Source organism: Aptenodytes patagonicus, chromosome 7 (genome assembly GCF_965638725.1).
Source record: "Aptenodytes patagonicus chromosome 7, bAptPat1.pri.cur, whole genome shotgun sequence".
In the NCBI taxonomy this organism is placed as follows: domain Eukaryota; kingdom Metazoa; phylum Chordata; class Aves; order Sphenisciformes; family Spheniscidae; genus Aptenodytes; species Aptenodytes patagonicus.
This window is the reverse complement of record NC_134955.1, coordinates 32,555,000-32,567,731: the sequence shown is the minus strand read 5'-3', so window position 1 is coordinate 32,567,731 and position 12,732 is coordinate 32,555,000. Positions and strand designations below refer to the sequence as shown.

The following is a 12,732-nucleotide window of genomic DNA, read 5'->3' as shown; positions in this document are numbered from 1 at the left end:
AAAATCTTGAGGAAAAAAACACCATCTCCTCGTCTGATAATCTTCCTCCCTTTGCTGCTTAGCAGAAACAGCAGCAGCTGCTCAGACAGCAGGCAGAAATGCACATTTCATCTGCTTTTTCCCTTCTCTCTCCAAGCAGCAAAGAACCTAGTCAGCAGCGTGTGAAAAGATGGGGTTTCTCCATGGATGAGGTGCTGAAGGACCCAGTAGGACGAGACCAGTTCCTTCGTTTCCTGGAATCGGAATTCAGCTCAGAAAACCTCAGGTGAAACCTTTCTTGAGTTGAACTGAATGAATGGGGCTAATCCTACTCTCTTGCATAGGTGAAATGCAATGCTTGGTCTGTCTTGAACTGCTAAAAACAGCCATTTGAATAAAGTTGAGAATGGCAGGATTTGGCCCATAGCACTGCTACGGATGCCTATGCTAGAACTATGTAAGTAATCTCAGGAACAGTGTTTAGCAGAGCCAGTGTTGTCAAGTATCAAATGCAAAGGCTTGCAAAGTTGTAATAATGTGATGAGACATAGCATATTGCTGTTAAGTCCCCTAACAATATATAGGATTTACATGTGTATTTGTGGCAGGGGTCGTGTGAGGGAAACATAGTATGGTGATCATGTGGTTAAAAGTGTTGCAGTACTGGCACTCACCAAATCGGGTTTGCGACAGCTGCTTTTAATTCTGGCACCTCCTAACTATTAAAGAGCTTGACTCTCACCTTAATAGCACTCTCTTTGTGTGGGGATTGTACCTGGCTTCTCATTTTGTGGAAGAAGACAAAACTTCTATTATGAAACACTGTGTAGACACCCATGTGATCCTACATCAGACTGAGAATCTATAAATCTATTGTGCACAATTCTGCTACTTCAACTACAGCAGGAATAGGCAGCAGTAATAAGTGCCATTTTTTGGTGAACCAACGCTAGATGAAGACAAAACCCTTCCTAGAAGATCCAGCCCCTCTGGCCTTGTCCGTAATACTGTTCTAAACCCAATCTCTGGCCCTAGCACGTTGCTCTAAAATACAGTCCTGTTACAGAATTGATGAAAAGACATTGGAAGTGCCAACAGCATGCTTCGTTCTGGGGTAGCAGTCCTTCAAAGAGTATGCCTATCTCTTTAGCCCTTCCAGCTGCAAAACTAAGTGCTAAACTCACACCTAACCAGCACCTTAGGATTCATTAGTCACCCCTACATACCCCAGAACTAATGTGTTAAGCCATTTTCCCTTATTGATACCAGGTATCTTCTCACACAGAGAGAAGAGAGGTCTAGCTAGATATACCCCATAGACCCTAAGCTAAACCCACAGCCGTGCCTACATAGCAAGGATCTGAGTCCCCTGCTTGTCCTAGTGTTAATCAGGATATAGTCACCGGTTTTATCTTGAATCTTAACTCTAATTCCAACCCTAATCCTGAAGTTCATTTTAGGGAAAACAGCTCTCCTGCTGTGGAGAGGGTGAGGTCCATGGAAGAGCTAGTGTATTGTTGTATCCTGCAGGTCCCATAACAACAGAAGCAAATACACTACAGTGAGCTCTGAGAAACTGGGGTTCCCAGGATTATGCTTGAAACAGAGCTGGGGCAAACATTGGGATTAGTGTTCAGGACTGCAAGCATTTAAGTGCTAGCTTTATTGCTTGGTGCTGCAAAGTCCAAAGAAAACGGGAGAGGGCTTGTGCCAGCCAGAGAGGCAGCCTGAACAGGTAGAGGTTGATACTCAGTGGCTGAGGTTATGGTTCAGACTCTCGCCTGCACGTGGCAAACAGCCAAATTTACTGCCACGTTCATCTGTTTTTGTGGAAGCAGGAAGACGGTGGTTAGCAGCAGGGCAGATGACTTGTGGTTGACAACAGGGCAGGCTGCAGCCACCAGCCTGGGCTGAAGGCAAGGGTTTGAGTCGGTGTCAGGGTGCCAGCGTGCGCTCTTGTATTCTTGTGTGGGGGATCCTTAACCTTGCTCCTTAACTGAGGTACAGCAGGTCAGAGGCACTTCACGGTTATCTGCAACGGTCCTCACGTGCTCCTTTCCCTGATTAGTCCTGGAGACACAGAAGAATCCATCAGTAATGTAATTTGACTGCCCTAGATGTGGCGGTATCCAGAAAAAAACGCCTTTTTACGCAGTCTGAATTATACTGCACAGGCTATGTTGTGGTGCTCTGGTGCCATCTCAGCACATGGATGGGTGTGAGGACCAGTTCACGAGCTTTCTTTGGGGGCAGTCCTGTTGCAGTAGGCCCAGGAATCATTGGCAGAGACAGCCAGAGAGTTTGCAGTTTCACCGGCAGATCCGTGCCTGCTCCAGGGATGAGGAAATCTGCTGTCAACGGAACGTGCAGTCAGTCAGGTTTTGCGCTTTTGCTGATAGGGAGTGGGTTTGATGTTATTCTCAGTTTACATCAGCTAAGAACTTGACTGCGCAGCCTTTAAGTTCGTATTTTGTTAATTTTTTTTCATTTAGAAAATCAAATATTTTAGTAAAGCATGTGAACAATCGTCACTTCAGTGCAGTCTGCTGGCCTGCGAGATCTGAAAGGGAAATTCCCCAGAAAGTGGCTTTAAATGACATTGGAACTGACCATCGTATTTATCATATTTTCTTGTCCAAGGAGAAATAGAAAGCATGCCAGCAGCAAACCAGTGAAAAATCAATGCACTTCTATGTTAGTTATTTTTAAAAACCTGAAAGTTACTTGTAAGATAAACGAGGGAGTGTTACTAAATTACATAAATGAGCTTGATATTTTATCGCTGAACGGGTACTGAACTTGTATATGCTTACTGCACTTATGTACAGTGGTGCTTATTTGCAATTAAATTGCAGTGATGAAGTGCAAAATTAATATACTGTATTGAAATACTGCTCAAATGGGTTTTCTGAAATAAATCCGGGCTTGCACTAATAAAATCCAGCGCGTTTTCTAACTAGAGGGTGTCCCCCACATTCATCCTACTCAGAGAAATGGAGAGAGTTTCATTATGAGAAGGCAAGCATGTACCTTCCTTTGTCAATCAGAGCTGCTCCTCCTGCTGATGTGCGTTCTGTCTGGTTTTGAGACGGCTTGTAGAGAAGGGAGGCTGCAAATCAGTGGGCTGGGATAGGTTAAATTCCGCATCCTTTTTGGAAGACACTGGTATCATTATTAGTTAATATGGGAATATTGCTATCATTCTTATGGTATCATAATCATGGTATTGGCTTATGTGGTATCATTATTATCTAATATTGGATCAGTATTAGCAAGCCTACTTAAGGCTTTAAATAACAACAGGACGTAAAGGCAGAAATATTAATGAAGAAAACTGGAATAGGATGGATTGTTAGCAGTGGTGCTAGAGAGCAGAAGGTGGCTCTCTAGGGTTCAGGTGTGGCAGAGAAAGCTCCTGAATTCTCATTAGGAGTGTATGGCAGAAAAGAAAGCAACTGCTGGATGCTTAAGCATGCAAGCAAAATTTAAGTTATACCCAACAGCAAAGTTGGGATCTGTCTCACCTAAGTTGGCAGCTTGGAAGCACGTGCTTTCTTCTGCATCCTCCAGGCTCCCTTTAGAGTGAGAGGAGTCAGTGAATCACCTGGAAGGATTTCTTTCAGCTTTAAGTGGAAACAAAACTAAAAGCACCTTAATTACACTGTAAAGCGCCCGTCTCTCTCTGTCATCTATAAGCCTGGAGAGACTGATTCAGATGACAGTGTGTCTGCATGGTAGACATCTACAGTTAAGTGAGAAGCATCCTACCCAAACCCTGGGAAGCTGTAAGGAACTTTCTGAGGGCACAGCATCTAGCACCTTGCTAGAAAAATTACATTTGTGGGTATCTTTTAAGGACTGTCCTCCAAGTAACTATCTGGAGACGTGGGAACTGTCGCAGCGGGGATGTGTTCTCTCTTGGGAATGTCAGTAGGATCTTCATTAACACTGGCAGGAGTCCCGTGGGCCCCTGTGTTGTCCTCAAGGCAGATCTGAGAAAGTGACTGCTGGAAATCCTAGAAATTCCTGGTAGTGCTAGAAAAGATTTCATGAAGCATGCACTTGAGAATGCCTTGGAATGGGTGTAATTCAGTGGTATATAGCAAGGGGACCAAATTCTGCTCTTATACCCAGTGGTGCAAGTCCCAATCATAGGGTTGATTGTGGTGGGGTATTTCCATATCTTCCTAGCTGAGAAAAATTAGTCCCGTTGGGGGTCTCGAGTGAGGCACTGCCAGAGAGAGCAGCAGACCAGACTCAGTGACCTCCCGGCTCTCCTCCTTCCAGCTGTGTTTCTGTTCTAATAAACTTGCAGGATCATGTCCACCAGTCTCCTGGGCTTGGCTGAGCCCCGTAACTTATTTATTTACTGGCTGTCCATTATTTATGTGAGAGCAGGAAAGCCAGTCAGTTGGGTATTTTTCTCTCTGTTTTTATTTTAACTCTTTTTCTTGCTCTCTTTTCTTTCTCCTCTCTGTTGCTATCTTTCATCTCCAATTTGTTTTGACTCTGTTGATTTTTGAAGTACCCAAAATACCACAGACAAAATGCCAAGCTTCAATTAAAAAAAAAAAAAAAAGGCCAACAGAGAGTTGTTATACATTTTTTATGACCTGGAAATCTCCCGAGACATCTTGAGATTGCTGAGATGTTCATCTAACTGGTGGATTGATCCCCCCCCCCCCCCCAACTTCAAAGAGTGTCAGCTGGAAAGAGAAACAACTAAGTGGGAATACAGGACACAGGAATTTTACCCGAAGGGAAAGGAGACTGCACACCTGTTTATAGACCTAAATAGAGAACACATGACGCTTTAGAGGAATGCACTGTGAAGCTTGCAATGCACGAATGCAGGCGTTTTGTGCATTATTGTGAACATATGTTGAAAATCGAGTTATCTGGAAAAGAATTTTACCCACAGAAAGTGTTTGTATCTTCTATGACCCCTAATGGCTGAAACTTGTTGCCAATTTTTTGTTGTTGTTGTTGTTTGTTTGTTTGTTTGTTTTCATCAGGAAAGGAGAAGTTCGGGCACTGAGGAGAGCACATACATTAAGTAAACCCCCCCCCCCCAAGCCCCTTGTTTCCTAAATAAAAAGCATTTTCACAGGAATTTTCTAACCACTCCCAAAGCCACCAAAACGGCGGGCACAGCGTTTAGCGCGGGTTTCCTTGGTGTCCCCTGCAAGGGGCAGTGCCGGGGGGGGGGTGAGGGGGGGCGTCCACCCTGGGGACGGCTGCCGCGCCGCCGGGGGCGGCAAGGCCTCGTCCCCGCCTGGCCGGCAGGCGGCACGGCAGCTCCGCGCCGGAGCCGGCAGCGGGCGCCGAGGGCCCTGCGCTGCCGGAGCGGTGTTCAGGCTGCTTTGGCCGGGCTGAGAGACCGCCTCCGCTCCTCCGGGAGACTGGAGTGAGATGCCGGCGTCTCTCCGCGCCGGCTGCCGTCGTTCGTGAGCAAACTGGCATCTTGTTTGCTCGCTGGCGAACGACCGGGTGGTGCCTAACTACAGAGAGACGCTTCCTGCCCCAGAAAACTAAAAGGCGGCAGAAAGAGGGACTTACAGTTTGGGCGTGGGGTGGACAGCTTCAGAGAGGAGAGAGGAGGAAGGACGGGGGGGGGGGGGCGGGGGGGCGCAGCTGGGCAGTGGGAAGCTTGCTCCCGTTCACGCCGACACTGTGGTCTCCTTGGACATGCTGCGTTAGCGAAGGACTGTGCCCGTAGCACACAGCCTCGCTGCAGGCATCTGTCCCCAACGTGCACCACAGAGGACAGGTTTCTGCTGGTCTCGGCCACGCCAAGCTCACCATACCAAGGATCTGGCCGTTAAGCAACACAAAGATGTAAATATTTCCCCTGTCTGAACTGCATGTTGATTTATGCCTATTACTTTCATTCATTTCTCCTCCCAGCTGTGATGTTAAAATGGTATTTCTTCTCTTGGTGAAAGGAAGCGAGAACAAGATTGTGAGATGGACCAGATACTTACATGGAGCTACTGAGGCAAGGAGAGGAGTGTGCTCATATTCCGAACTCAGATGGTCACTCGGTGATTTTACTGTCAAGCCAGGGGTATCACATCCTCCCCCAAGATGGGGATACAACACTGTCCTTACGTTGACAACCATTCCTCAGTCTCTGGAGTCATCCATATTTTGCCTTTTGATCAGGTTTTAAAATTAATTTTTGTTTTACAATGTAGCTCGGAAGCAGCCTCCTGTCCTTCCTCAGCAATCTTTTCACCAAGGGGCATCTGCGAAGAGCAGCCCGCAGTGACCGAGCACCTCTGCAGTGCCCTGCGAGGAGGCAGAGCGGGCATGCTGAGGCCCAGGAGCTCTCTGTGCCTTGAGGGGGCTGCGCAGGATAAAGCGCCATTACGGGATATCTCCTGCAAGTGACATCAGCTTAATTACAAGCTGGATGAGGCTGGAATGGTTTATGCCACTGACAACAGTTTAGGATGCCGTATTACCAGCCTTCTCCAGATCTTACATGCTGTTTTATAAAGGGCAAAGAACCTGTGATCAATGCTGCTGTTCCCTCTGTGCAGACAGTCCCCATGCCAGTCCTGCTTTGCTTGTAGGGCACCTGTGGAGAGGACGCACGAGGACATCTCCCTCCTCCCCTGCCCTGTGCAAGAGGTGTCTGCTGGAGATCTGCCTCCCAGAGAAAGGGAGGAGGCAATGCAGGATCTTCTCCTGACTCCTTGTGAACTTGGGGCTGGGCTTGAGCTTCAGAAATTGCAGGGCTGACTCAGGGAATGCGTTTGCACTTTATAATTAAGCACAAATTCCAGCACAGCTATTGTGTGTCTGCTCCTTTCCTGGGCAGAAATACCTGCTTCTCTCTTGTAAATGCTGTATAAATTCCATAGGAAGCCTTGCTTACGCATTGGCTTCAGGATGATTCCTCGTGGCAGAGAATTTGCCTTGGAGTCGAGGCTGCGAGGCGAAGTACCCCTCTTTGATGTTCCTCGATTTTCAGATACTGGCTATAGTGAATAGCTTTGAAATTTTTACCAAGACAAAACTCCACTTCGCCTTGAAGAGGACATCCAGCCTTGGGCATGAATTCACAATCGCTTGCAGTAAAAAGAGCTTGTTCTTGTTAGTGTCAGGTTGGTCTGGTTGGTTGGTTTTCAGATTGAGCCAAATGGTTATTAAAATGGATGGTGCTCCTGTTCTGGCAAGCTGTCACTTCACGCGCGCCCGGTTCTCTCACGAGCGTGCTTTCCCAGCCCGCCTCCCCGGCTCCAGGGGCAGAAGATAAGCCAGCAGAAAACACTCTCTCTAGCCAAGTGTTTGTCTGAAGCGTCTCAGCTACTCTGGAATGTTTAGCATCTTTTCTCTCTATGCCTTTTCTGCATTCACGTGTTCCCATCGCATCTGAAATTGAATGAGAAAATATTTTCGAAGTAAAGAAAGCCACATATGGCATCAGATTGTTGCACTGTGAGTGCCACCCTTTACTCTCTGCATGCACTTGATAAGTGGGGGTGTCACTTATGGTTCAAATAACAAGGCAGGACAGCAGGCGCATGTAACATCTCACAGATGGAAAAGGACCAACCACGCACACCCCTCCGCCAACCCCAAATACTCTATTTCAGTTTATAAAACCAAATGTCACTGTGTGAGCACCACCAGTATGCGACTCCACAGGTACTGCAGTAGTGTCTGAGCATATCCCAGTCCGTTTTACTGACAGCCTGCCAGGGAGCAGGGAAAACCGTATGAAGGAATATGACCAAGTGGCTTGAGTGAGTCAGGGCTGCGGTATTAGGCTCTCTCCTGGCAGAGGAGGAGCCGGGGACAGGCAAGGAGGATTTAGCCTGGCCGTGCATGCAGTGCAGATGTCTTTTTTCCCCACATTGGCCGTTTCCCTCTATTGCAGGTAGGGGACCAGGCTAAATGGGTTAGTGGCCTCATTTGATTACAATAACGCCAGTGTTTCTGGGGTGGTTAGGTACTGCCTGCAGCCAGTAAGGAAGCGAGGGTCAGAAACAGCACAGGAGTTAGTGGGCTGCTGGCTTCTCCACCCACCCTCTCTGCCGCCGGGATTTTGATTTGGGAGAGACTGTATCTTCCTCCTTCCACCATGGGGGAACATTTGCCTTAGTAGCAGCACGCTGGCACCATTGAATCATTCGGGGTGGGAAATCAGGCTTTTAGTTAAAGTTCAACTGGTTTATTTAGTAGTCTCCCATGATGACAAGGGGGGACACAGGATTTTCTAAGTTGTGAAGCTCTTGTAGATGCCCTGAACAAGCAGTGACCCAGACAAACCTTGTCCCCACTGCACAGTCTGTCAAGCAGAGGTGAGTGTGCGAGAGCGGTGCAGGGCAGGGATGGCCAAGGCGAGCCCTGCCCTCCTTGTCATCCCTGGGCAATGGGCTCCTTTGCCATTGGGTAGGAAAGAGCTGGTCATTGCAGGTGGCCGCAAAGGGCCGTTCTGTATCTATTTGCCCTGTAGCCCTCAGCACGCCCTACAGAGCACTATTGTACCTGTTCAGACGGGTTGCAGGACCTGGGTACCCAGGGTAGACGCTTCGGGGGATATCTTCTTGCTAGCAGATAGAGTTGACCAAAACAAAAGGCTACTGGGGGCCATGCGTCTTCTGAATTAATCACCTGAAAGAGCATATTTCTGTCAACAGTAAGTAAAACCAGCACCACCAACAAAATAGCCTTTTTTTTTTCTAGGGTAAAAGACATTGCATGTCACTCTTGCAAAAATACTCCGTGGCCTTTGGTTTCACAGATCGAGATGTGGATTATGCCCGTAGCCATCAAAGAGATTATCTTCTTGATGTTTATGAACATATTTTGGTTCGTAAGTGTGGTCTAGTCAAGAAAATATCCCTGTAAAATTGGAGTATGGCCATGACAAGATTCATCTCTTCCCATGGCATCCATCTGAATGCTGGTCAGTTTACAAGTCAAAAAAGAAAAAAGATTTGTCTAGGTGCCATTGCTACAACTTCACCTTGGAAATGATGTCAATATTAAGTTTGTTCTGCATTTTGCATCCCCTCTGGACGACTGATCCTGCAGGCAGGAATGACCAGCGGATTGCAGCGGGACTGTGGGAGGCAGAGCCTGCTCCCCTCCTCCAGCTGCACGGCTCTGGAGGTTTCCTGTTTGCATACCTGATGTCACGCTTCTGCAGGGGCAGTTTGAATAAGAACGTATCACTCCTTAAAGTCACTGTTCTGATCTGAGCCACAGCATAAGGGTTCGGCGTAAAGTATATCACACCTTCTCCTGAAATCATGCTAAATGGAGAGTCTTCTGTGAATTCACCTAGATGCGGGGTTAGGCTCTACATCTGTGTTTTGGGACTCTGGCCAGGCTTATCCACAAAGTCTTATCTAGATTTCTCTCTTTTTGTCTTTTCTCCCCTTTTGATTTTTGCCTAGTACAGGTTTTGGTTGGCTGTCCAAGATCTCAAGAAACAACCTCTACAGGATGTAACTACCAGAGTGGAAGAAATCTGGCAAGAGTTTCTAGCTCCTGGGGCCCAAAGTGCTATCAACCTGGATTCCCACAGCTATGAGAAAACAAGCCAAAATGTCAAAGACCCAGGGAGATATACATATGAAGATGCACAGGTTTGTTTTTGACTTTATGGAACTACTGCTAATAAAACTCTCAGTTTTACTGTGATATTCCACTATCACATTGTCACTGCTGACTTGTAAGAAAAAAGAGACACACAGTTTGAAGTGACTTTGAGGATATCTATTCAAGCTGGGTAAATTATATTTTCTTTGAATCTATCAGTTATAACAGGCTAATGCTCCTCTGGGAGCAAATGTTCCAAAATTTACAAGTCTGCAAGGCGCAGCAAGCTGGAGCCATGTCTCAGAGAAAGCAAAGATGAAAGAGTGCTATAAAGTTCCGTTTGGCTCTCTGTACTCTCTGTCACCAAAGTCTGGCCTATTTACAGAATGGGTGATACCATATCAAAATACTGGTTAATATACTTTTTTTTATCATTTATTTATTTATAGCTAATTATATCGCCCCCTGCCAAACCCCAAATGCAGCAGCTCCCTCCAACACAGCTAGAAACTTGTCCACCAGACAATAACGTAGAATAACGATAGGACAGCAGGCAATGCAGTGAGCTTAATCCTTCTGTCCTAAGGGCCCCAGATTTATCAGGGAAATGTTACAGATAAACTGTACACAGAAAATGCCTTTAGGAAAGCAAATAATTTGAGAAAAAATGCTACAAGCAACCATAAAGCTGCATAACCTTCTGAGAAAGTGAAAATACCATTTTATAAAGGCTGAAAAAGAAAAAGGAAGAAGGGATCATTTGGCAAATATTACCAGGGACACAATTAAAAGATGTCCTCCTCATAATCATTTTTATCAAAAACATGTAATAAAACCAACAGCAAATGAAAAGAATCTCTGTTCTTATATTTTCTTTAAATCGGTGTTCAAAAGCAGTTCTTCAAAATACTCCACTAACAAAATATTTCCATCTCAGGAGAGATGTTGTGGACCACTTATACAAGGTTAGGCAATGAATTTTTCAAACCAGCATCAAATACTGTATTTTCCTGAATGCAGTCTTGCTCCCTGGGGTTAGCATAGAAGGAACATACGCAAAGTTTCAAGGCAATCCCCTGTGAATATCAGGCAACTTAAATGTTCTTTTTAAAGCTGAGAAACAGAGGAGTATGAAGATATTCTGGCTAAGATGTATTTTTTGTTTTGTAGTTATAGTGAACAAGAACAACTGCAAATTTGCATCACCTGAAAATAAAGATGATGGCAAAATGTAGGCTAAAGCAGATAGGTGAATAATGGGGGAATTGATTAAATTGATAAGCAGAAGTACTAAGAATAAGATGGATGTTTAGACAATGAGTATTTAATCGGAAACAAGACACGGAGGATTTAGGCTTGAACTGATCACTTCGCAATGTAATTGCCATTCAAAGGGGAATTGATGAAATCAAGCTGGAGCTCTTGCAGTTAGACTGCAGTTTTAGCTCCTTGGGTTAATTTTATTTTAGAGGATTTTTATGCTGACGGATGTCCTCAATTCATCTGTTTTGGTTCACGGACACAGAAGTATGAGGCAAAAGTAGACCTTCAGGCCCAGCTATGGTCCTCTTGGAGACTGAATCTGTGCCGAGAGGATAGGGCAATGTGGAACATGAACCCGGTTACCTTGTTGTGCAGTGGACTACTGGTAGCTCTCCAAAGGCCAAGCAAGCTGTTTCTGACTGCTTGACCAGATAGCTAAGGCGGCTGTCTAACAAAAGTAGGGAGAAACAGGACACTGCTGAAGGGCGTAGTGCCCTGGCAGAGCTGGAGCAATGTTGGCTTTTACTGGCTCATCCTGGAGAGGGGGCATTTTTGTTTGCACATCCACATACACAGGAGCCAATGTAGGTCCCCCCAGTGCGCTCTGAATTTCCCAGGTACTGTCCTGGCGTCTCCCCCAGGTCAGCCCTCCCACCTCGGGAGCTCTGTTGTCCACGAATCTGCAGCAGGTCGTAGCCCAGCTGCCTTATCTCAGCACCCTGGCACCAGGAGCCCATGAGAGCTCCCACACATCCCACATTCCTCGGGACTCAACCAGACACAACCAGTCAAAACACCCCACTGTGGGAGGGAAAATATGAGTGTTGTCCTGTCCTGTGTAGCTTTAGCACAAAGAGGAAAACAACTGAAATGTCCTTGTGAATAAAGAGCAAGAAAAAATTTAGTTTACTGAACAGCACATTCTTTGAATGCCTGCAGCTCTGAGACGCTAAGACTAAGAGGGAAGAAAAGGGTTGGCTGAACTGAGAAAATGAAATTGCTGCTCCTGCAGTGGAAAAATAGGAGAAGGTGATGTGGCACTCTAGCCCTTATGCTGACCTGGGGGACCCGCAAAATGCTAATTCTGTATAAAAAGCGCTGGGAATGAGCACATTGCTGTACTTGGGAAGGGGAAGGTGTAGCAGAGCACAGTATACTTCAGGCTAGTGAACGTGTTATAACCATAAGTTGAAAGCAAAGCATTGGCTGTTATCAGGTGCTTGACAGTCTACATGGATGTGCTTCTTTGCACAACCTTGGCTCCCAGCCCCAAAGAGCTCTCTCAGATGCTGCACAACCTGGTAAGACAACTGGCCTAGAAGAAAACAGGGAGAAAAGGGGGCTCCCGACAAACATGCCTCTCACTTAAGACCTCTTCGTCCCAAGGCCACTCATGCTCTGAAGGCAAATGGTTCCGCTATTTAAGAAAAGTGACACTGAAAATCTCAGCTCCAAACATCCTCAAGGGGCTCCTAATCCAAACCTAAATTTGGTGTGCATTTATTGTTTCGGACAGAGCTCTCTCTAAGATGGGTTCCTGTATTACAGGAGCAAGTGTTTTGCCATTTCCCCATCTCAGCTTAAGATATTTGCCCTGTTGCGTGTCCCTCGCTGCTGCGCTCTGCAGTCCTGCACCGCTCTGCTTGCACAGAGCCGCCTTCTCTTGCTGCGTCTCCTGTGTGTGTCCTCGCCTGCCCCGTGCTCCACTCAGGCTGTGCTGGCTCATCTCGGCTCCGAGCAGAGCGTGCTGTGCCAGCTCAGCCTGCGCTCACCTTTGCCAGCCATCCAGTTTGCTGGCGTCCCCCATCCCCGAGCAGCACAGCCCCTGCTCCTAGCTCTGTCCTGATCCTCAGCTCTGCCAGCTATCTTGATCTGCAGCACCTTTTGTCATTTTAGTGCTGGGCCCCTCCAGAGGCAAGCCTACCAATTTAG

General features: G+C 46.6%; 1 protein-coding gene across 5 annotated transcripts in view; it reads left to right on the top strand.

Moving 5' to 3' along the window:
• Positions 1–12,732, top strand: part of RGS6 (regulator of G protein signaling 6) — a 293,786-nt gene that overhangs the window by 245,585 nt on the left and 35,469 nt on the right. For 3 of the 5 annotated variants that reach the window (XM_076344748.1, XM_076344749.1, XM_076344751.1), the window contains 2 exons: positions 137–265; positions 9,398–9,584. In XM_076344748.1, the coding sequence (XP_076200863.1) occupies positions 137–265; positions 9,398–9,584 (316 nt within the window). The remainder of the gene's footprint in view (positions 1–136; positions 266–9,397; positions 9,585–12,732) is intronic. The other 2 variants (XM_076344752.1, XM_076344750.1) reach the window with 1 other exon arrangement.